The sequence below is a fragment of the Gallus gallus genome, chromosome 2 (genome assembly GCF_016699485.2).
Source record: "Gallus gallus isolate bGalGal1 chromosome 2, bGalGal1.mat.broiler.GRCg7b, whole genome shotgun sequence".
NCBI lineage: Eukaryota > Metazoa > Chordata > Aves > Galliformes > Phasianidae > Gallus > Gallus gallus.
In genome coordinates this window covers 149,228,591-149,255,171 of record NC_052533.1, presented here as the reverse complement: position 1 = coordinate 149,255,171, position 26,581 = coordinate 149,228,591, and the positions used below count along the sequence as shown (strand labels likewise).

Below are 26,581 nucleotides of genomic sequence, written 5' to 3'. Positions count from 1 at the left end.
CCTCACCCCTTACTCAGACCCCCCACTCCTCAGCCCCCACCCTCACCCCACACCCTCCCCCCCCCCTTACCCCCCCTCAGCCTGACGGCTCTCCCCTGTGTCCGCAGCTGGAGGTGGCCCAGCAGGCGCAGCTCCGCCAGGAGACGCAGTCCCTGCAGGAGTCCTTCCTGCAAGAGAAGGACGCTCTGCTGCAGAAGGAGAAGTTCATCGAGGAGGAGAAGGCCAAGCTGGAGCAGCTCTTCCAGGCCGAGGTGGGCAAAGCGCAGAGCCTGCAGGCCGAGCAGGAGCGGCAGCAGCGGGAGATGGAGCAGGAGAAGCGGCGGCTGCGGGCCATGCTGGACGAAGCCAAGCGGCAGCAGGAGGAGGCGGAGGAGAGCGCGCGCCGCAAGCAGGACGAGCTGCAGCAGCTGCAGAAGCAGCGGCAGCGGCAGGAGAAGCTGCTGGAGGAGGAGAACCAGAAGCTGCGCGAGCGGCTGCGGCGGCTGCAGGAGGAGCGGCAGCGCGGCGCGGCGGCGCCCACGCGGGAGATGATGATCCAGACGGACGCGGCGCCGCAGGAGCCGTCGGAGCTGCCCAACGGCCGCCACGCTTTGGACGGCCCGGAGCAGAACGGAGAGCCCGAATTCGCCTTCCAGGGCATCCGGCAGAAGGTGTCGGCGCGGCAGTTGGCGGCCGCCGGCGTCCTGAGCGGCCACAGCCTGGGCCAGCTGGCCGAGGGGGCGGTCAGCGTGGAGGAGCTGGAGCGGCGCGACGACGTCCGCGCCTTCCTGCAGGGCCGCGGCTGCATCGCCGGGCTGCTGACCGAGCCCGGCCGCCAGAAGCTGAGCGTCTACGAGGCCATGAAGCGGCGGCTGCTCAGCCCCGGCGCCGCTCTGCTGCTGCTGGAGGCGCAGGCGGCCACCGGCTTCGTGCTGGACCCCGTCGGCAACGCCCGGCTGTCGGTGGACGAGGCGGTGAAGGCCGGCGTGGTGGGGCCGGAGCTGCACAGCAAGCTGCTGTCGGCCGAGCGCGCCGTCACCGGCTACAAGGACCCCTACACCGGCGACAAGATCTCGCTCTTCCAGGCCATGCGGAAGGGGCTGATCCCGCACGAGCACGGCGGCCGCCTGCTGCAGGCGCAGATGGCCACCGGCGGCGTCGTCGACCCCGTGCACAGCCACCGCGTGCCCGTCGAGGCGGCCTACGAGCGCGGGCTGCTGGACGAGGAGACGCAGCGCGTCCTGTCCGAGGCCGGCGACGCCGCCAAGGGCTTCCTGGACCCCAACACGCAGGAGAGCCTCACCTACGTGCAGCTGATGGAGCGCTGCGTGGAGGACCCCGAGAGCGGGCTGCTGCTGCTGCCGCTTAGCAGCCAGGCGGCCGCCGGCCCGGAGCTGCGGTGCAGCGAGCAGGAGGCCGAAGACGTCTTCAAGAAGGCCACGGTGAGCGCCCCGTTCGGCCGCTTCCAAGGGAAGACGGTGACCGTGTGGGAGATCATCAACTCCGAGTACTTCACGGAGGAGCAGCGGCGGGAGCTGATCCGGCAGTACCGCGGCGGCACGGTGACGGTGGAGAAGATCATCCGCATCGTCATCACGGTGCTGGAGGAGGGCGAGAAGAAGAGGCAGCTGCTGTTCGAGGGGCTGCGCGGCCCCGTGCCCGCCGCCGAGCTGCTGGAGAGCCGCGTCATCGACAAGGACACGTACGACCGGCTGCGGCAGGGCGACGCCACCGTGGCCGAGGTGGCCGAGACGGAGGCGGTGCGGCGCTCCCTGCGGGGCGCCGACGCCATCGCCGGCGTGCTGCTGGAGTCCAGCGGGGAGACGCTGAGCTTCTACGAGGCGCAGAGGAGGAAGCTGCTGAAGCCGGAGGTGGCGCTGGCTCTGCTGGAGGCGCAGGCGGCCGCCGGCTTCGTCATGGAGCCGGCGAGCGGCGGGCTGTACACGGTGGACGAGGCGGTGAAGGCCGAGGTGGTGGGGCCGGAGGTCCACGAGCGGCTGCTGTCGGCGGAGAAGGCGGTGAGCGGCTACAAGGACCCCTACACCGGGCAGACGGTCGCCCTGTTCCAGGCGCTGAAGAAGGGCTTGGTCCCCGCCGACGCCGGCGTGCGGCTGCTGGACGTGCAGCTGCGCACCGGCGGCGTCGTCGACCCGGCCAGCAGCCACCGCCTGCCCCTCGACGTCGCCTACCGGCGCGGCTGCCTGGACGCCGAGACCAAGGAGGCTTTGGAGGAGCTGCGCGCCTTCGACTGCCCCGAGAGCCGGCGGCGCGTGGGCTACGCGCAGCTGCAGCGGAGCTGCCGCCGGGACGAGCGGACGGGCTTCCTGCTGCTGCCGCTGTCGGACGCCGCCGTCCGGGCGCAGCAGGAGGAGGTGTACACGGACGCGCAGGCCGAGGAGAGCCTGGGCAAGGCCACGGTGGAGGTGCCGGCCGGCGGCCTGCGCGGGCGCGCGCTGAGCGTGTGGGAGCTGATCCACTCGGAGTACTTCAGCGAGGAGCAGCGGCGCGAGCTGCTGCGGCAGTACAGGACGGGCAAGGTGACGGTGGAGAAGGTCATCAAGATCGTCATCACCGTCGTCGAGGAGGCCGAGGGCAGGAAGAGGGAGAAGCTGAGCTTCGCGGGGCTGCGGGCGCCGGTGCCGGCCGGCGAGCTGCTGGAGGCGCGCATCCTCAGCGCGGAGCAGTACGAGCGGCTGCGGGACGGCGGCGCCTCGGTGAAGGAGCTGGCCCAGACGGAGGCGGTGCGGCGCTTCCTGCGCGGCGGCGGCTGCGTCGCCGGCGTCTACGTGGAGGCCAGCAAGGAGAAGCTGAGCGTCTACGAGGCCATGCGGAGGAACCTGCTGCGGGCCGGCACCGGCCTGCTGCTGCTGGAGGCGCAGGCGGCCACCGGCTTCCTGCTGGACCCGGCGACGAACCGCAAGCTCTACGTCAACGAGGCGGTGAAGGCCGGCGTGGTGGGGCCCGAGCTGCACGAGAAGCTGCTGTCGGCCGAGAAGGCCGTCACCGGCTACAAGGACCCCTACTCGGGGAACACCGTCTCGCTCTTCGAGGCCATGCGGAAGGGGCTGATCCCGCACGAGCACGGCGGCCGCCTGCTGCAGGCGCAGATGGCCACCGGCGGCGTCGTCGACCCCGTGCACAGCCACCGCGTGCCCGTCGAGGTGGCCTACGAGCGCGGGCTGCTGGACGAGGAGACGCAGCGCGTCCTGTCCGAGGCCGGCGACGCCGCCAAGGGCTTCCTGGACCCCAACACGCAGGAGAGCCTCACCTACGTGCAGCTGATGGAGCGCTGCGTGGAGGACCCCGAGAGCGGGCTGCTGCTGCTGCCGCTGCGGGAGCCCGAGAAGCCGACGGTGGTGGAGACGACGCGGCTGTACACGGAGGAGGAGACGCGGAAGGTGTTCGAGGAGACGCGGGTGGACATCCCCGTGGGCAGCCGGGCCGGCTCCTCCATGTCGCTGTGGGAGATCATGCAGTCGGATCTGCTGCCCGAGGAGCAGCGGCGGCAGCTGCTGGAGGAGTTCCAGGCGGGCCGCGTCTCCAAGGAGCGCATGATCATCATCATCATCGAGATCATCGAGCGGACCGAGATCGTCCGGCAGCAGAACCTCGCCTCCTTCGACTACGGCCGGCGCCGCGTCACGGCCGAGGAGCTCCTCGAGGCCAAGGTGATCTCGCAGGAGATCTACCGGCTGCTGAAGGCCGGCTCCAAGACCTTCCGCGAGCTGCTGGAGGACGAGGCCGTCCGCAGGTGCCTCTACGGCTCGGGCTGCGTGGCCGGCGTCTACGTGCCCTCCTCCAAGCAGACGCTGAGCGTCTACCAGGCGCTGAAGAAGGGGCTGATGAACGCCGAGGCGGCCCGCTGCCTGCTGGAGGCCCAGGCGGCCACCGGCTTCGTGGTGGACCCCGTCAAGAACGAGATGCTGACGGTGGACGAGGCCGTGCGCAAAGGCGTGGTGGGGCCCGAGGTCCACGACCGCCTGCTGTCGGCCGAGAGGGCCGTCACCGGCTACCGGGACCCCTACAGCGAGCAGAAGATCTCCGTCTTCCAGGCCATGCGGAAGGAGCTGGTGCCGAGCGAGGAGGCCCTCAAGCTCCTGGACGCCCAGCTGGCCACCGGCGGCGTCATCGACCCGCGCCTGGGCTTCCACCTGCCCCTGGAGGTGGCCTGCCACCGCGGCTTCGTCAACAAGGAGACGGCCGACCTGCTGGCCGAGCCCAGCGAGGTGCGCAGCTTCCCGGACCCGTCCACCGACGAGAGGCTGAGCTACACGCAGCTGCTGCGGCGCTGCCGCAAGGACGAGGGCAGCGGGCTGCTGCTGCTGCCGCTGGGCGACGCGCGCCGCCTCACCTTCCGCGGGCTGCGCAAGCAGATCACCGTGGAGGAGCTGGTCCTGTCGCAGGTGATGGACGAGGCCACGGCGCAGCGGCTGCACGAGGGGCTGGCGTCCGTCGAGGAGGTCTCCAGGGACCTGAAGAAGTTCCTGGAGGGCACCAGCTGCATCGCCGGCGTCCTCGTCGACTCCACCAAGGAGCGGCTCTCCGTCTACCAGGCCATGAAGAAGGGCATCATCCGGCCCGGCACCGCCTTCGAGCTGCTGGAGGCGCAGGCGGCCACGGGGTACGTCGTCGACCCCATCAAGGGGCTGAAGCTGACGGTGGAGGAGGCCGTGCGCATGGGCATCGTGGGGCCCGAGTTCAAGGACAAGCTGCTCTCGGCCGAGCGCGCCGTCACCGGCTACCGCGACCCCTACACCGGGAAGCTCATCTCCCTCTTCCAGGCCATGAAGAAGGGGCTGATCCTGAAGGACCACGGCATCCGCCTGCTGGAGGCGCAGATCGCCACCGGCGGCATCATCGACCCCGAGGAGAGCCACCGCCTGCCCGTCGAGGTGGCCTACGAGCGCGGGCTGTTCGACGAGGAGATGAACGAGGTGCTGTCCGACCCCAGCGACGACACCAAGGGCTTCTTCGACCCCAACACGGAGGAGAACCTCACCTACCTGCAGCTGATGGAGCGCTGCGTCACCGACCCCGAGACCGGGCTGCGGCTGCTGCCGCTGAAGGAGAAGAAGCGCGAGAGGAAGACCTCGTCCAAGTCGTCGGTCCGCAAGCGCCGCGTGGTCATCGTCGACCCGGAGACGGGCAAGGAGATGTCGGTGTACGAGGCGTACCGCAAGGGCCTCATCGACCACCAGACCTACCTGGAGCTGTCGGAGCAGGAGTGCGAGTGGGAGGAGATCACCACCTCCTCGTCGGACGGCGTGGTCAAGTCCATGATCATCGACCGGCGCTCGGGCCGCCAGTACGACATCGACGACGCCATCTCCCGCGGCCTCATCGACCAGTCGGCGCTGGACCAGTACCGCTCCGGCGCGCTCTCCATCACCGAGTTCGCCGACATGCTCTCCGGCAACGTGGGCGGCTTCCGCTCGCGCTCGTCCTCCGTGGGCTCCTCCTCGTCCTCCTACTCGGCCAGCCCGGCCCCGCCGAGGCTGCCCGGCGCGGCGTGGAGCGACCCCAGCGAGGAGACGGGCCCGGTGGCCGGCATCCTGGACACCGACACGCTGGAGAAGGTGTCCGTCACCGAGGCCATGCGCCGCAACCTGGTGGACAACATCACGGGGCAGCGGCTGCTGGAGGCGCAGGCCTGCACCGGCGGCATCATCGACCCCGGCACGGGCGAGCGCTGCTCGGTGGCCGACGCGGTGAGCAAGGGGCTGGTGGACAGGATCATGGTGGACCGCATCAACCTGGCGCAGAAGGCCTTCTCCGGCTTCGAGGACCCGCGCACCAAGACCAAGATGTCGGCGGCGCAGGCGCTGAAGAAGGGCTGGCTGTACTACGAGGCCGGGCAGCGCTTCCTGGAGGTGCAGTACCTGACCGGGGGGCTGATCGAGCCCGACGCCGCCGGCCGCGTCTCCCTGGACGAGGCGCTGCAGAAGGGCACCATCGACGCGCGCACGGCCCAGAAGCTGCGCGACGTCGCCACCTACTCCAAGTACCTCACGTGCCCCAAGACCAAGCTGAAGATCTCCTACAAGGACGCCATGGAGCGCAGCATGATCGAGGACGGCACCGGCCTGCGGCTGCTCGAGGCCTCGGCCCGCTCCTCCAAGGGATACTACAGCCCCTACAACGTCAGCGGCGCCGGCTCCGCCGCCGGCTCGCGCTCCGGCTCCCGCACCGGCTCGCGCTCGGGATCGCGGCGCGGCAGCTTCGACGCCACCGGCTCCGGCTTCTCCATGACCTTCTCGTCTTCCTCCTACTCGTCCTCCAGCTTCGGCCGCAGATACGCCGCGGCCCCGCGCGGCGCCGGCGAGGCGGCCGCGCCGGCGTTGGCCCCGGGGTGGGCGGCGCTCCCCGGCGCGGCGGCGCTGAGCGCGGCGTGATGATGGTGCCGCCACGCCGGCCCCTCGCCGGCCCGCTTCCTTCCTTCCCCCTACCCCCACCCTTGGCCCTTTTTAAACTCGATAGCCTTCTTCCAAAGCAGTGCCTAAACAAGTTTAACCAAAAAAAAAAACAACAAAGAAAGACTCCACTAATATATTAATAAACGCCATCGCTCCGACAGTGTTTGTGTATGCAGAGCTCCCACAGCGCCGCGCCGGGAGCGCCCGGCCCGTCCCATTCCGTCCCGTCCCATCCCCACACCGTGTCACCCATCAGCCCATCAATGATCCCAGCCATCCCAGTGGTCCCAGCGATCCCCCAGTCCCGGCCATCCCACCCAACACAGTGACGCCACCCATCCCACCAGCGCCGCCATCACAGTGACCCCACTAATGCCACCGGCGAGCCCGCCCATCCCACCAGTCATCCCAGTCATCCCACCCATCGTCCAATGATCCCATCCATCCCAGTGGCGCCATCGATCCCAGTGATCCCACACGTCATCCAATGATGCCGTCCATCCCAGCGACCCCACCCATCGTTCAGTGATCCCACCCATCCCAGTGATCCCAGCGATCCCACCCACCATTCGGTGATCCCATCCATCCCCGCGATCCCACCCATCCCACCAATGATCCCCTCCATCCCAGTGATCCCATCCATCATTCAGTGGTCCCATCCATCCCAGTGATCCAATCCGTCATCCAATGATCCCCTCCATCCCAGTGATCCCATCCACCATCCAATGATCCCATCCATCCCAGCGATCCCACCTATCATTCCATGATCCCATCCATCCCAATACCACCATCTCACTGACCCCACTGATGCCACCAGCGAGCCTGCCCATCCCACCAGTCATCCCAGTCATCCCAGTCATCCCACCCATCGTCCAATGATCCCATCCTTCCCACGGATCCCATCCATCATCCAGTGATCCCATCCATCCCCGTGGCGCCATCGATCCCAGTGATCCCACCCGTCATCCAATGATGCCGTCCATCCCAGCGACCCCACCCATCGTTCAGTGATCCCACCCATCCCAGTGATCCCAGTGATCCCACCCACCATTCGGTGATCCCATCCATCCCAGTGATCCCACCCATCCCAATGATCCCACCTATCATTCAGTGATCCCATCCATCCCAGCACCACCACCTCGGTGACCCCACTGATGCCACCAGTGATCCCGCCCATCCCACCAGTGATCCCAGTCATCCCAGTCATCCCCCCCATCGTCCAATTATCCCATCCATCCCAGTGGTGCCATCGATCCCAGTGATCCCACCCATCCCACCAATGATCCCCTCCATCCCAGTGATCCCATCCATCATTCAATGGTCCCATCCATCCCAGTGATCCAATCCATCATCCAATGATGCCATACATCCCAGTGATCCCATCCATCCTCCAATGATGCCATCCATCCCAGTGATCCCATCCACCATCCAATGATCCCATCCATCCCAGCGATCTCACCTATCATTCCATGATCCCATCCATCCCAATACCACCATCTCACTGACCCCACTGATGCCACCAGCGAGCCCACCCATCCCACCAGTCATCCCAGTCATCCCACCCATCGTCCAATGATCCCATCCTTCCCACGGATCCCATCCATCATCCAGTGATCCCATCCATCCCCGTGGCGCCATCGATCCCAGTGATCCCACCCGTCATCCAATGATGCCGTCCATCCCAGCGACCCCACCCATCGTTCAGTGATCCCACCCATCCCAGTGATCCCAGTGATCCCACCCACCATTCGGTGATCCCATCCATCCCAGTGATCCCACCCATCCCAATGATCCCACCTATCATTCAGTGAACCCATCCATCCCAGCACCACCACCTCGGTGACCCCACTGATGCCACCAGTGATCCCGCCCATCCCACCAGTGATCCCAGTCATCCCAGTCATCCCCCCCATCGTCCAATTATCCCATCCATCCCAGTGGTGCCATCGATCCCAGTGATCCCACCCATCCCACCAATGATCCCCTCCATCCCAGTGATCCCATCCATCATTCAATGGTCCCATCCATCCCAGTGATCCAATCCATCATCCAATGATGCCATCCATCCCAGTGATCCCATCCACCATCCAATGATCCCATCCATCCCAGCGATCCCACCTATCATTCCACGATCCCCTCCATCCCAATACCACCATCTCACTGACCCCACTGATGCCACCAGCGAGCCTGTCCATCCCACCAGTCATCCCAGTCATCCCAGTCATCCCACCCATCGTCCAATGATCCCATCCTTCCCACGGATCCCATCCATCATCCAGTGATCCCATCCATCCCCGTGGCGCCATCGATCCCAGTGATCCCACCCGTCATCCAATGATGCCGTCCATCCCAGCGACCCCACCCATCGTTCAGTGATCCCACCCATCCCAGTGATCCCAGTGATCCCACCCACCATTCGGTGATCCCATCCATCCCAGTGATCCCACCCATCCCAATGATCCCACCTATCATTCAGTGAACCCATCCATCCCAGCACCACCACCTCGGTGACCCCACTGATGCCACCAGTGATCCCGCCCATCCCACCAGTGATCCCAGTCATCCCAGTCATCCCCCCCATCGTCCAATTATCCCATCCATCCCAGTGGTGCCATCGATCCCAGTGATCCCACCCATCCCACCAATGATCCCCTCCATCCCAGTGATCCCATCCATCATTCAATGGTCCCATCCATCCCAGTGATCCAATCCATCATCCAATGATGCCATCCATCCCAGTGATCCCATCCACCATCCAATGATCCCATCCATCCCAGCGATCCCACCTATCATTCCACGATCCCCTCCATCCCAATACCACCATCTCACTGACCCCACTGATTCCACCAGCGAGCCTGTCCATCCCACCAGTCATCCCAGTCATCCCAGTCATCCCACCCATCGTCCAATGATCCCATCCTTCCCACGGATCCCATCCATCATCCAGTGATCCCATCCATCCCCGTGGCGCCATCGATCCCAGTGATCCCACCCATCATCCAATGATGCTGTCCATCCCAGTGACCCCACCCATCGTTCAGTGATCCCATCCATCCCAGTGATCCCATCCATCCCAATGATCCCATCCATCCCAGTGACCACACCCATCGTTCAGTGACCCCACCCATCCCAGTGATCCCAGCAGTCCCACCCACCATTCAGTGTTCCAATCCATCCCACCAATCCCATCCATCCCAATGATCCCACCCATCGTTCAGTGATCCCACCCATCCCAGTGATCCCAGTGATCCCACCAACCATTCGGTGATCCCATCCATCCCAATGATCCCATCCTTCCCTGTGATCCCCCCCATCATCCGATGATGCCATCCATCCCAGCACCACCACCTCGGTGACCCCACTGATACCACCGGTGATCCCGCCCATCCCACTAATGATCCCATGCATCCCAGTGATCCCACCCAGCATTCAGTGATCCCATCCATGCCAATGATCCCATCCATCATCCAATGATGCCATCCATCCCCGTGACCCCACCCATCATTCAGTGACCCCACCAATCCCAGTGACCCCACCCACCATTCGGTGATCCCATCCATCCCAGTCATCCCCCCCATCATCCAATGATGCCATCCATCCCAGTGACCCCACCCATCATTCAGTGACCCCACCCATCCCAGTGATCCCAGCGATCCCACCCACCATTCGGTGATCCCATCCATCCCAGTGATCCCATCCGTCATCCAATGGTGCCATCCATCCCAGTGACCCCACCCATCATCCAATGATCCCATCCATCCCAGCACCACCACCTCGGTGACCCCACTGATGCCACCAGTGACCCCGCCCATCCCACCAATGATCCCCTCCATCCCAGTAATCCCATCCATCATTCAATGATCCCATCCATCCCAGTGATCCCAATCATCCCAGTCTTCCCCCCCATCATCCAATGATGCCATCCATCCCAGTGACCCCACGCATCATACAGTGATCCCACCCATCCCAGAGATCCCAGTGATCCCACCCACCATTCGGTGACCCCATCCATCCCAGTGATCCCACCCATCATTCAATGATCCCATCCACCCCAGAACCACCACCTCGGTGACCCCACTGATGCCACCAGTGATCCCACCCATCCCACCAATGATCCCATCCATCCCAATGATCCCATCCATCCCAGTGATCCCATCCATCATCCAATGATGCCATCCATCCCACTGACCCCACCCATCATTCAGTGACCCCACCCATCCCAGTGATCCCAGCGATCCCACCCACCATTCGGTGATCCCATCCATCCCAATGATCCCATCCGTCATCCAATGGTGCCATCCATCCCAGTGACCCCACCCATCATCCAATGATCCCATCCATCCCAGCACCACCACCTCGGTGACCCCACTGATGCCACCAGTGATCCCGCCCATCCCACCGGTGATCCCACCCATCCCAGTGATCCCATCCTTCCCCCGATCCCATCCATCATTCAATGATCGCATCCATCCCAGTGATCCCATCCATCATCCAATGATGCCATCCATTCCAGTGACCCCACCTATCATACAGTGATCCCACCCATCCCATGCATCTCGGTGACCCCACTCACCATTCAGTGATCCCATCCATCCCAATGATCCCATCCATCCCAGCGATCCCATCTATCCCAGCGATCCCACCCATCCACGTGACCCCTCTAATCATTCTGACCCCATGGATGCCACCAGTAATCCCACTCACAATCCCACCCATATCACCCATTGATTCCCTGACCCCACTGATGATCCCAACCATCCCACCAATCCCACTGATCCCATGACCCCACCGATGATCCCAATGGTGATGTCACCCATCGATCCCATGATCCCACGATGATCCCAATGGTGACGTGTCTCCCATCCATCCCATAACCCCACCGATGATCCCAATGGTGTCATGTCACCCATCCATCCCATGATCCCACTGATGATCCCAATGGTGACGTGTCTCCCATTGATCCCATGACCCCACCGATGATCCCAATGGTGACGTGTCACCCATCCATCCCATAACCCCTCCGATGATCCCAATGGTGATATGTCTCCCATCGATCCCATAACCCCACCGATGATCCCTATGGTGATGTCACCCATCGACCCCATGACCCTACCAACGATCCCAATGGTGATGTCTCCCATTGATCCCATGACCCCACCGATGATCCCAATGGTGACGTGTCTCCCATTGATCCCATGACCCCACCGATGATCCCAATGGTGATGTCACCCATTGATCCCATGACCCCACCGATGATCCCAATGGTGACGTGTCTCCCATTGATCCCATGACCCCACCGATGATCCCAATGGTGACGTGTCTCCCACTGATCCCATGTCCCCACCGATGATCCCAATGGTGTCATGTCACCCATCGATCCCATAACCCCACTGATGATCCCAATGGTGACGTGTCTCCCATCCATCCCATGACCCCACCGATGATCCCAATGGTGACCCGTCACTCATTGATCCCATGACCCCACCGATGATCCCAATGGTGGCATGTCACCCATCCATCCCATGACCCAACCGATGATCCCAATGGTGATGTGTCTCCCATCCATCCCATGACTCCACCGATGATCCCAATGGTGACGTGTCTCCCATCCATCCCATGACTCCACCGATGATCCCAATGGTGACGTGTCTCCCACTGATCCCATGTCCCCACCGATGATCCCAATGGTGTCATGTCACCCATCGATCCCATAACCCCACTGATGATCCCAATGGTGACGTGTCTCCCATCCATCCCATAACCCCACCGATGATCCCAATGGTGACGTGTCTCCCATTGATCCCATGACCCCACCGATGATCCCAGTGGTGACGTTACCCATCAATCCCATGACCCCACCGATGATCCCAATGGTGACGTGTCTCCCATCGATCCCATGACCCCACCGATGATCCCAATGGTGACGTGTCTCCCATTGATCCCATGACCCCACCGATGATCCCAATGGTGACGTGTCTCCCATTGATCCCATGACCCCTCCGATGATCCCAATGGTGATATGTCTCCCATCGATCCCATGACCCCACCGATGATCCCAATGGTGACATGTCACCCATCCATCCCATGACCCCACCGATGATCCCAATGGTGATGTGTCTCCCATCCATCCCATAACCCCACCGATGATCCCAATGGTGACGTGTCTCCCACTGATCCCATGTCCCCACCGATGATCCCAATGGTGTCATGTCACCCATCGATCCCATAACCCCACTGATGATCCCAATGGTGACCTGTCTCCCATCCATCCCATAACCCCACCAATGATCCCAATGGTGACACGTCACTCATTGATCCCATGACCCCACCGATGATCCCAATGGTGACGTGTCTCCCATTGATCCCATAACCCCACCGATGATCCCAATGGTGACATGTCACCCATTGATCCCATGTCCCCACCGATGATCCCAATGGTGACGTCACCCATCCATCCCATGACCCCACTGATGATCCCAATGGTGACGTCACCCATCGATCCCATAACCCCACCGATGATCCCAATGGTGACATGTCACCCATCAATCCCATGTCCCCACCGATGATCCCAATGGTGACATGTCACCCATCCATCCCATGACCCCACGATGATCCCAATGGTGATGTGTCTCCCATCCATCCCATAACCCCACCGATGATCCCAATGGTGATGTCACCCATTGATCCCATGACCCCACCGATGATCCCAATGGTGACCTGTCTCCCATCCATCCCATGACCCCACTGATGATCCCAATTGTGACGTGTCACCCATTGATCCCATGACTCCACCGATGATCCCAATGGTGACGTGTCTCCCATTGATCCCATGACCCCACCGATGATCCCAATGGTGTCATGTCACCCATCGATCCCATAACCCCACTGATGATCCCAATGGTGACGTGTCTCCCATCCATCCCATAACCCCACCGATGATCCCAATGGTGACCCGTCACTCATTGATCCCATGACCCCACCGATGATCCCAATGGTGACGTGTCTCCCATTGATCCCATGACCCCACCGATGATCCCAATGGTGACGTGTCTCCCACTGATCCCATGTCCCCACCGATGATCCCAATGGTGTCATGTCACCCATCGATCCCATAACCCCACTGATGATCCCAATGGTGACGTGTCTCCCATCCATCCCATAACCCCACCGATGATCCCAATGGTGACCCGTCACTCATTGATCCCATGACCCCACCAATGATCCCACTGGTGACGTGTCTCCCATCGATCCCATGACCCCACCGATGATCCCAATGGTGATGTGTCTCCCATCGATCCCATGACCCCACCGATGATCCCAATGGTGACGTGTCTCCCATTGATCCCATGACCCCACGATGATCCCAATGGTGACGTGTCTCCCATTGATCCCATGACCCCCCCAGCAATCCAACCCATCCTACAGATGGTCCCATTTATCCCAGCGATACCAGCAATCCCACTGATGCCACCGATGATGCCACCAGTGACCCATTGGTCCCGTGACCCCACTGATGATCCCATCCATCCCACCCATCCCAGCAGTCCCACCGATGATCCCATCCGTCCCAGTGATCCCACTGATACCAACTATGATCCCATCCGTGATCCCACCCGTGTCACCATCGATCACATGACGTCACTGTTGATCCCATCCATCCCACCATCCCAGTCATCTCAGTGATCCCATCCATCCCAGCGATCCCAGCGATCCCAGTGATCCCACCAATCCCAGTGATGATCCCATCCATCCCAGTATGATCCCATCCATCCCATCAATCCCAGTGATGATCCCATCCATCCCAGTGATGATCCCATCCACCCCACCAATCCCACCATTCCCAGTGATGATCCCACCAATCCCAGTATGATCCCATCCATCCCATCCGTCCCAGTGATGATCCCATCCATCCCACCAAACCCACCAATCCCAGTGATGATCCCACCAATCCCAGTATGATCCCACCCGTCCCATCCATCCCACCAATCCCAGTATGATCCCATCCACCCCACCAATCCCAGTGATGATCCCATCCATCCCACCAACCCCAGTGATGATCCCATCCATCCCAGTATGATCCCATCCATCCCCCCAATCCCAGTACGATCCCATCCATCCCACCAATCCCACCAATCCCAGTGATGATCCCATCCATCCCAGTATGATCCCATCCATCCCACCAATCCCAGTAATGATCCCATCCATCCCTCCAATCCCACCAATCCCAGTGATAATCCCACCCATCCCACCAATCCCAGTGATGATCCCATCCATCCCAATATGATCCCATCCATCCCAGTATGATCCGATCCGTCCCACCAATCCCAGTGATGATCCCATCCATCCCTCCAATCCCACCAATCCCAGTGATGATCCCATCCATCCCAGTATGATCCCATCCATCCCACCAATCCCAGTGATGATCCCATCCATCCCACCAATCCCAGTGATGATCCCATCCATCCCCGTATGATCCCATCCATCCCCCCAATCCCTGTGATGATCCCATCCATCCCAGTGATGATCCCATCCATCCCATCCATCCCACCGATCCCAGTGATGATCCCATCCATCCCAGTATGATCCCATCCGTCCCACCGATCCCAGTGATGATCCCATCCATCCCAGTATGATCCCACCAATCCCAGTGATGATCCCATCCATCCCAGTGATGATCCCATCCATGACCCCACCCATGTCACCCATCGACCCCATGACCCCAACAATGATCCCATCCATCCCAACAATGATCCCATCCATCCCAGAAATCCCACTGATCCCACTGATGCCACCAGTGACCTCACCCATGTCAACCATTGATCCCATGACCCCACTGATGATTCTACCCATCCCACTGATGCTCCCATCCATTCCAGTGATCCTATTGATCCCACTGATGTCACCGATGATCCCATTGGTGACCCCACCCATGTCACCCATCGATCCCATGACCCCGCCAATGATCCCATCCATCCCATTGATCCCACCATTGATCCCACCCATGTCACCCACCGATCCCATGACCCCACTGATGATCCCACCCATCCCAACGATCCCACTGATCCCATGGATCCCAGTGATGCTCCCATCCACACCAGCGATCACACTGATCCCATGACCCCACTGATGATCCCATCCATCCCACTGATCCCACTGATCCCACTGATGCCACCAGCGACCTCACCCATGTCAACCATTCATCCCATGACCACACTGATGTTCCCACCCATCCCACTGATGCTCCCATCCATTCCAGTGATCCTATTGATCCCACTGATGTCACCGATGATCCCATTGGTGACCCCACCCATGTCACCTATCGATCAAATGACCCCACCAATGATCCCATCCATCCCACTGATCCCATCCATGATCCCACCCTTGTCACCCATCGACCCCATGACCCCACTGATGATCCCACCCATCCCAACGATCCCACTGACCCCATGGATCCCAGTGATGATCCCATCCACACCAGCGATCCCACTGATTCCATCACCTCACTGATGATCCCATCCATCCCAGCGATCCCATTGATCCCATGGATGCCACTGATGATCCCATCCATGATCCCACCCATGTCACCCATCGATCCCATGACCCCACTGCTGATCCCATCCATCCCAGCTATCCCAGTCTCAGTGGTCCCATACATCCTGCTGATGATCCCACTGATCCCATACACCACGCCAATCCCACCGGTGATTCCATCCATCTCAGTGATACTAGCGGTCCCACTGATCCCGTGGACGCCACTGATGATCCCATGACCCCAGTGATGATCCCAGCCATCCCAGTGATCCCACTGATCCCATCGATCCCACTGATGATCCCATCCATCCCAGCAATCCCACTGATCCCATGCCCCACTGATGATCCCACCTTTCCCAACGATCCCACTGACCCCATGGATCCCAGTGATCATCCCATCCACACCAGCGATCACACTGATCCCATGACCCCACTGATCATCCCATCCATCCCAGAAATCCCACTGATCCTATGGATGCCGCTGATGATCCCATCCCTGATCCCACCCATGTCACCCATCGATCCCATGACCCCACCAATGATCCCACCCATCCCAGCAATCCCACAGATCCCATGACCCCACTGATGATCCCACCCATCCCAACAATGATCCCATCCATCCCAGTGATCCCACTGATCTCATGACCCCAATGATGATCCCACCAATCCCACCCATCCCATCCATCCCAGCGATCCCACTGATCCCACTGATGCCACCAGTGACCCCACCCATGTCATCCATCCATCCCATGACCCCAACAATGATCCCATCCATCCCACTGATGTTCCCATCCATTCCATTGATCCCATCCCTGATCCCACCCATGTCACCCATCGATCCCATGACCCCACCAATGATCCCACCCATCCCAGCAATCCCACTGATCCCATGACCCCACTGATGATCCCATCCATCCCAAAGATCCCACTGACCCCATGGATCCCAGTGATGATCCCATCCACACCAGCGATCCCACTGATCCCATGACCTCCTGATGATCCCGTCCATCCCACTGATCCCACTGATCCTATGGATGCCGCTGATGATCCCATCCATCCTAGCGATCCCACTGATCCCACTGATGCCACTAGTGACCTCACCCATGTCGACCATCCATCCCATGACCCCACTGATGATCCCATCCATCCCACTGATGTTCCCATCCATTCCAGTGATCCTATTGATCCCACTGATGTCACCGATGATCCCATTGGTGACCCCACCCATGTCACCCATCGATCAAATGACCCCACCAATGATCCCATCCATCCCATTGATCCCACCATTGATCCCACCCATGTCACCCACCGATCCCATGACCCCACTGATGATCCCACCCATCCCAACGATCCCACTGACCCCATGGATCCCAGTGATGCTCCCATCCACACCAGCGATCACACTTACCCCATGACCTCACTGATCATCCCATCCATCCCAGAAATCCCACTGATCCCATGAATGCCACTGATGATCCCATGACCCCGCCAATGATCCCATCCATCCCATTGATCCCACCACTGATCCCACCCATGTCAGCCATCGATCCCATGACCCCACTGATGATCCCACCCAGCCCACTGATGTTCCCATCCATTCCAGTGATCCTATTGATCCCACTGATGTCACCGATGATCCCATTGGTGACCCCACCCATGTCATCCACCGATCCCATGACCCCACTGCATGATCCCATCCATCCCAGCAATCCCACTGATCTCATGACCCCACTTGATGATCCCACCTATCCCAACGATCCCACTGATCCCATGGATCCCAGTGATGATCCCATCCACACCAGTGATCACACTGATCCCATGACCTCACTGATCATCCCATCCATCCCACTGATCCCACTGATCCCATGGATGCCGCTGATGATCCCATCCATCCCACTGATCCCACTGATCCCATGGATGCCGCTGATGATCCCATCCATCCCACTGATCCCACTGATCCCATGGATGCCACTGATGTTCCCATGACCCCAGTGATGATCCCATCCATCCCACTGATCCCACTGATCCCATGCATGCCAGTGATGATCCCATCCATGACCGCACCCATGTCACCCATCGATCCCATGACCCCAGTGATGATCCCATCCATCCCAGCAATCCCACTGATCCCATGACCCCACTGATGATCCCATCCATCCCACAGATGCTCCCATCCATTCCAGTGATCCTATTGATCCCACTGATGTCACCGATGATCCCACTGGTGACCCCACCCGTGTCACCCATCGATCCCATGACCCCACCAATGATCCCACCCATCCCACTGATCCCACCATTGATCCCACCCATGTCACCCACCGATTCCATGACCCCACTGATGATCCCACCCTTCCCAACGATCCCACTGATCCCATGGATCCCAGTGATGATCCCATCCACACCAGCGATCACACTGATCCCATGACCTCACTGATCATCCCATCCATCCCAGAAATCCCACTGATCCCATGAACGCCACTGATGATCCCATGACCCCACCAATGATCCCATCCATCCCAGCAATCTCACTGATCCCATGACCCCACTGATGATCCCACCCATCCCACTGATGCTCCCATCCATTCCAGTGATCCTATTGATCCCACTGATGTCACCGATGATCCCATTGGTGATCCCACCCATGTCACCCATCGACCCCATGACCCCACCAATGATTCCATCCATCCCATTGATCCCACCTACGATCCCATCCATGTCACCCATCGATCCCATGACCCCACCAATGATCCCACCCATCCCAGCAATCCCACTGATGCCATGGATGCCGCTGATGTTCCCATGACCCCAGTGATGATCCCATCCATCCCAGCGAAACCACTGATGCCATGGATGCCGCTGATGATTCCATCCTTGATCCCACCCATGTCACCCATCAATCCCATGACCCCACCAATGATCCCACCCATCCCAGCAATCCCACTGATCCCATGACCCCACTGATGATCCCATCCATCCCAAAGATCCCACTGACCCCATGGATCCCAGTGATTATCCCATCCACACCAGCGATCCCACTGATCCCATGACCCCACTGATGATCCCATCCATCCCACTGATCCCACTGATCCCATGGATGCCGCTGATGATCCCATCCATGATTCCACCCATGTCACCCACTGATCCCATGACCCCGCCAATGATCCCATCCATCCCTGCAATCCCACTGATCTCATGACCCTACTGATGATCCCACCCATCCCAACAATGATCCCATCCAACCCAGAAATCCCACTGATGATTCCACTGATGCCACCAGTGACCTCACCCATGTCAACCATTCATCCCATGACCCCACTGGTGTTCCCATCCATCCCACTGATGATCCCATCCATCCCACTGATCCCACTGATCCCATGGATGCCACTGATGACCCCATCCATGATCCCACCCATGTCACCCATCCATCCCATGAGCCCACCAATGATCCCATCCATCCCATTGATCCCATCCATGATCCCACCCATGTCAGCCATCGATCCCATGACCCCACTGATGATCCCAGCAATCCCACTGATCCCATGCATGCCAGTGATGATCCCATCCATGACCCCACCCATGTCACCCATCGACCCCATGACCCCACCAATGACCCCATCCATCCCATTGATCCCATCCATGATCCCACCCATGTCACCCATCGATCCCATGACCCCACTGATGATCCCACCCATCCCAGCAATCCCACTGATCCCATGACCGCACTGATGATCCCATCCATCCCAAAGATCCCACTGACCCCATGACCCCACTGATGATCCCACCCATCCCAGCAATCCCACTGATCCCATGACCTCACTGATGATCCCATCCATCCCCCTGATCCCACTGATCCCATGGATGCCGCTGATGATCCCATCCATCCCACTGATCCCACTGATCCCATGGATGCTGCTGATGATCCCATGACCCCACTGATGATCCCATCCATCCCACTGATCCCACTGAACCCATGGATGCCGCTGATGATCCCAGCCATGATCCCACCCATATCACCCATTGAACCCATGACCCCAATGATCCCATCCATCCCATTGATCCCACCATTGATCCCACCCATGTCACCCATCGATCCCATGACCCCACTGATGATCCCATCCATCCCAACGATCCCACTGATCCCATGGATCCCAGTGATGATCCCATCCACACCAGCGATCCCACTGATCCCATCACCTCACTGATCATCCCATCCATCCCAGCAATCCCACTGATCCCATGAACGCCACTGATGATCCCATGACCCCAGTGATGATCCCATCCATGCCAGTGATCCCACTGATCCCATGGATGCCACTGATGATCCCATCCATGATCCCACCCATGTCACCCACTGATCCCATGACCCCGCCAATGATCCCATCCATCCCAGCAATCCCACTGATCCCATGATCCCTATGATGATCCCACCCATCCCACTGATGCTCCCATCCATCCCAGTGATCCTATTGATCCCACTGATGTCACTGATGATTCCAATGGTGACCCCACCCATGTCACCCATCGATCCCATGACCCCACCAATGATCCCATCCATCCCATAGATCCCACCATTGATCCCACTCATGTCACCCATCGATCCCATGACCCCACTGATGATCCCATCCATCCCAGCAATCCCACTGATCTCATGACCCCACTGATGATCCCATCCATCCCAAAGATCCCACTGACCCCATGGATCCCAGTGATGATCCCATCCACACCAGTGATCCCACTGATCCCATGACCTCACTGATGATCCCATCCATCCCACTGATCCCACTGATCCCATGGATGCCACTGATGATCCCATCCATCCCATCAATCCCACTGATCCCATGGATGCCACTGATGTTCCCATGACCCCAGTGATGATCCCATCCATCCCAGCAATACCTCTGATCCCATGGATGCCGCTGATGATCCCATCCATCCCACTGATCCCACTGATCCCATGGATGCTGATGATGATCCCATGACCCCACTGATGATCCCATCCATCCCACTGATCCCACTGACCCTATGGATGCTGCTGATGATCCCATCCCTGATCCCACCCATGTCATCCATCGATCCCATGACCCCGCCAATGATCCCATCCATCCCATTGATCCCACCATTGATCCCACCCATGTCACCCATTGAACCCATAACCCCACTGATGATCCCACCCAACCCACTGATGTTCCCATCCATTGCAGTGATCCTATTGATCCCACTGATGTCACCGATGATCCCATTGGTGACCCCACCCATGTCATCCATCGATCCCATGACCCCACCAATGATCCCATCCATCCCATTGATCCCACCTACGATCCCACCCATGTCACCCACCGATCCCATGAGCCCACTGATGATCCCACCCATCCCATCCATGATCCCACTGACCCCATGGATCCCAGTGATGATCCCATCCACACCAGCGATCACACTTACCCCATGACCTCACTGATCATCCCATCCATCCCAGAAATCCCTCTGATCCCATGAATGCCACTGATGATCCCATGACCCCACCAATGATCCCATCCATCCCATTGATCCCACCACTGATCCCACCCATGTCAGCCATCGATCCCATGACCCCACTGATGATCCCACCCAGCCCACTGATGTTCCCATCCATTCCAGTGATCCTATTGATCCCACTGATGTCACCGATGATCCCATTGGTGACCCCACCCATGTCACCCATCGATCCCATGACCCCACTGCATGATCCCATCCATCCCAGCAATCCCACTGATCTCATGACCCCACTTGATGATCCCACCTATCCCAACGATCCCACTGATCCCATGGATCCCAGTGATGATCCCATCCACACCAGTGATCACACTGATCCCATGACCTCACTGATCATCCCATCCATCCCACTGATCCCACTGATCCCATGGATGCCGCTGATGATCCCATCCATCCCACTGATCCCACTGATCCCATGGATGCCACTGATGTTCCCATGACCCCAGTGATGATCCCATCCATCCCACTGATCCCACTGATCCCATGCATGCCAGTGATGATCCCATCCATGACCGCACCCATGTCACCCATCGATCCCATGACCCCAGTGATGATCCCATCCATCCCAGCAATCCCACTGATCCCATGACCCCACTGATGATCCCACCCATCCCACGGATGCTCCCATCCATTCCAGTGATCCTATTGATCCCACTGATGTCACCGATGATCCCACTGGTGACCCCACCCGTGTCACCCATCGACCCCATGACCCCACCAATGATCCCACCCATCCCACTGATCCCACCATTGATCCCACCCATGTCACCCACCGATTCCATGACCCCACTGATGATCCCACCCATCCCAACGATCCCACTGACCCCATGGATCCCAGTGATGATCCCATCCACACCAGCGATCCCACTGATCCCATGACCTCACTGATCATCCCACCCATCCCAGCAATCCCACTGATCTCATGACCCCACTGATGATCCCATCCATCCCAAAGATCCCACTGACCCCATGGATCCCAGTGATTATCCCATCCACACCAGTGATCACACTGATCCCATGACCTCACTGATCATCCCATCCATCCCTGCAATCCCACTGATCTCATGACCCCACTGATGATCCCACCCATCCCAACAATGATCCCATCCATCCCAGAAATCCCACTGATCCCACTGATGCCACCAGTGACCTCACCCATGTCAACCATTCATTCATCCCATGACCCCACTGATGTTCCCATCCATCCCACTGATCCCACTGATCCCATGGATGCCGCTGATGATCCCATCCCTGATCCCACCCATATCACCCATTGAGCCCATGACCCCAATGATCCCATCCATCCCATTGATCCCACCATTGATCCCACCCATGTCACCCATCGATCCCATGACCCCACTGATGATCCCATCCATCCCAACGATCCCACTGATCCCATGGATCCCAGTGATGCTCCCATCCACACCAGCGATCACACTGATCCCATGACCTCACTGATGGTCCCATCCATCCCAGCAATCCCACTGATCTCATGACCCCACTGATGATCCCATACATCCCACTGATCCCACTGATCCTATGGATGCCACTGATGATCCTATCCATCCCAGCGATCCCACTGATCCCACTGATGCCACTGATCCTATGGATGCCACTGATGATCCTATCCATCCCAGCGATCCCACTGATCCCACTGATGCCACCAGTGACCCCACCCATGTCATCCATCCATCCCATGACCCCACTGATGATCCCATCCATCCCACTGATGTTCCCATCCATTCCAGTGATCCTATTGATCCCACTGATGTCACCGATGATCCCAATGGTGACCCCACCCATGTCACCCGTTGGTCCCATGACCCCACCGGTGATCCCACCCATTCCACCATCCCATAATCCCACCGATGACCCCATCCATCCCAGCCGTAATCCTATCCATCCCATCCATACCACCCCCCCCAATGGTGCCCCCACCCATCCCGTCCATGCCATCATCCCACCCATCCCATCCATCCCAACGATCCCACCCATCCCAAAGGTGTCCCCACCCATCCCAAAGGTATCCCCAACCATCCCATCCATCCCACCCATCCCATCCATCCCAATGGTGACCCCACTCATCCCATCCATCCCACTGATCCCACCCACCCCAATGGTGTCCCCACCGATCCCAATAGTGTCCCCACCCATCCCATCCATCCCACCCCTCCCATCCATCCCAATGGTGACCCCACTCATCCCACCCATCCCACCATCCCACTCATCCCACCCATCCCAAAGGTGTCCCCACCCATCCCATACATCCCACTGGCCCCACCCATCCTAATGGTCTGCCCCCCCATCCCACGCACCCCAGATGTGATCCCACCCATCCCATCATCCCATCCCATCCCACTGATCCCACCCCGCCCCCCATCCCAGTGGTGTCCCCACCCATCCCATCCATCCCAATGGTGACCCCACTCATTCCCCCCATCCCCCCTATCCCATCCCATTCCATCCCATCACATCCCATCCCATCTCATCCATCCCAATGGTGACCCCACCCATCCCCCCCATCCCATCCCATCCCATCATCCCACCCATTCCCATCCATTCCACCGACCCCACCCCCCCCATTGCTGTCCCCACCCATCCTCCCCACCCCTCCCATCCCAACGGTGACCCCACTCATCCCATCCCATCCCATCCCATCCCATTCATCCCACTGATCCCACCCATTCCATTGGTGTCCCCATCCATCCCATCATCCCATCCATCCCATCCCATCCATCCTAATGGTGACCCCACCCATCCCATCCCATCCCATCCCATCCCATTCATCCCACTGATCCCACCCATTCCATTGGTGTCCCCCCCATCCCATCATCCCACCCATCCCATCCCATCCATCCTAATGGTGACCCCACTCATCCCATCCCATCCTATTCATCCCAATGGTGTCCCCACTGATCCCATCCCATCCCATCCCATCCCATCATCCCACCCATCCCATCCATCCCACCGACCCCACCCCCCCCATTGGTGTCCCCACCCATCCTCCCCACCCCACTGATCCCACCCCTGCCCCCCATCCCAATGGTGTCCCCACCCATCCCACCCCTCCCATCCCAATGGTGACCCCACTCATCCCATCCCATCCCATCCCATCCTATCCCATTCATCCCACTGATCCCACCCATTCCATTGGTGTCCCCACCCATCCTCCCCACCCCACTGATCCCACCCCTGCCCCCCATCCCAATGGTGTCCCCACCCATCCCATCCCATCCCATCCATCCCAATCGTGACCGCACTCATCCCATCCCATCCCATCCCATCCCATCCCATCCCATCCCATCCCATCCCATCCCATCCCATTCATCCCACTGATCCCACCCATTCCATTGGTGTCCCCATCCATCCCATCATCCCACCCATCCCATCCCATCCATCCTAATGGTGACCCCACCCATCCCATCCCATCCCATCCCATCCCATCCCATCCCAATGGTGACCCCACTCATCCCATCCCATCCATCCCAATGTTGTCCCCACCCATCCCATCATCCCGCCCATCCCATCCATCCCAATGGTGACCCCACTGATCCCATCCCATCCCATCCCACCCCCCCACCCCACAGATCCCACCCCTCCCCCCCATGGCAGTGGTGCCCCCCATTGCCATCAGTGCCCCCCCGGTGTTCCCAGCAGCGCCGCCATCCCCCCCTGCAGGCACCGCCCGCAGCCCTCCGGGGCTTTCAGTCGCTGCTCTGTGCGCCCCATAGGGAGGGAGAGAAATCACTGTGGCTCCGCCGGGTCACCATGGAAACACTGGGGGTCACCATGGGGTCACCAGGTGTCACCATGGGATCACCAGGAGTCACCACGGGATCACCAGGAGTCACCATGGGGTCACCAGGAGTCACCATGGGATCACCAGGGGTCATCATGACAGCACCAGGAGGTCACCAGGGGATCACCAGGAGTCACCATGGGATCACCAGGAATCACCATGGGATCACCAGGATCTCACTATGGGATCACCAGGAGTCACCATGGCAGCACTGGGAGTCACCATGGCAGCACCATAAGGTCACCATGGGATCACCAGGATCTCATTCACCATGGGATCACCATCATCTCACCATGGGATCACTAGGATGTCACCATGGGATCACCAGGAGTCACCATGGCAGCACTGGGAGTCACCATGGGATCACCGGGAATCACCATGGGATCACCAGGAGTCACCATGGGATCACCAGGAGTCACTATGGCAGCACCAGGAGTCACCATGGGATCACCAGGATGTCCCCATGGGATCACCAGGAGTCACCATGGCAGCACTGGGGGTCACCATGGGATCACCGGGAATCACCATGGGATCACCAGGATGTCACCATGGGGTCACCAGGAGTCACCATGGGGTCACCAGGAGTCACCATGGGATCACCATCATCTCACCATGGGATCACTAGGATGTCACCATGGGATCACCAGGAGTCACCATGGAAACACTGGGGGTGACCATGGGGTCACCAGGAGTCACCATGGGATCACCAGGATGTCCCGATGGGATCACCAGGAGTCACCATGGCAGCACTGGGAGTCACCATGGCAGCACCATAAGGTCACCATGGGATCACCAGGATCTCATTCACCATGGGATCACCATCATCTCACCATGGGATCACCAGGAAGTCACCATGGGATCACCGGGAATCACCATGGCAGCACTGGGAGTCGCCATGGGGTCACCAGGAGTCACCATGGGATCACCAGGAGGTCACCATGGCAGCACTGGGAGTCACCATGAGATCACCTGAATGTCCCCATGGGATCACCAGGAGTCACCATGGCAACACTGGAGGGCACCATGGCAGCACCAGGAATCAACATGGGATCACCAGGATCTCACCATGGGATCACCAGGAGTCACCATGGGATCACCAGGAGGTCACCATGGCAGCACTGGGAGTCACCATGGCAGCACCATAAGGTCACCATGGGATCACCAGGTGTCACCATGGGATCACCAGGATGTCACCATGGGGTCACCAGGAGGTCAGCATGGGATCACCAGGACTCACAATGGGATCACTGGGAGTCACCATGGGATCACCAGGAGTCACCATGGGATCACCGGGAATCACCATGGGATCACCAGGATCTCATTATGGGAT

The 26,581-nt window shown here is 59.5% G+C and overlaps 1 protein-coding gene across 1 annotated transcript in view; it reads left to right on the top strand.

The window, feature by feature from the left end:
* LOC107050955 (plectin-like) overlaps positions 1 to 6,552 on the top strand; it is a 43,651-nt gene extending 37,099 nt beyond the window's left edge. Inside the window, 1 exon segment of the mRNA XM_040696023.2 lies at positions 108 to 6,552. Coding sequence (XP_040551957.2) covers positions 108 to 6,371 — 6,264 coding nt within the window. The 3' untranslated portion in view covers positions 6,372 to 6,552.
* Positions 6,553 to 26,581: the final 20,029 nt, after the last annotated feature.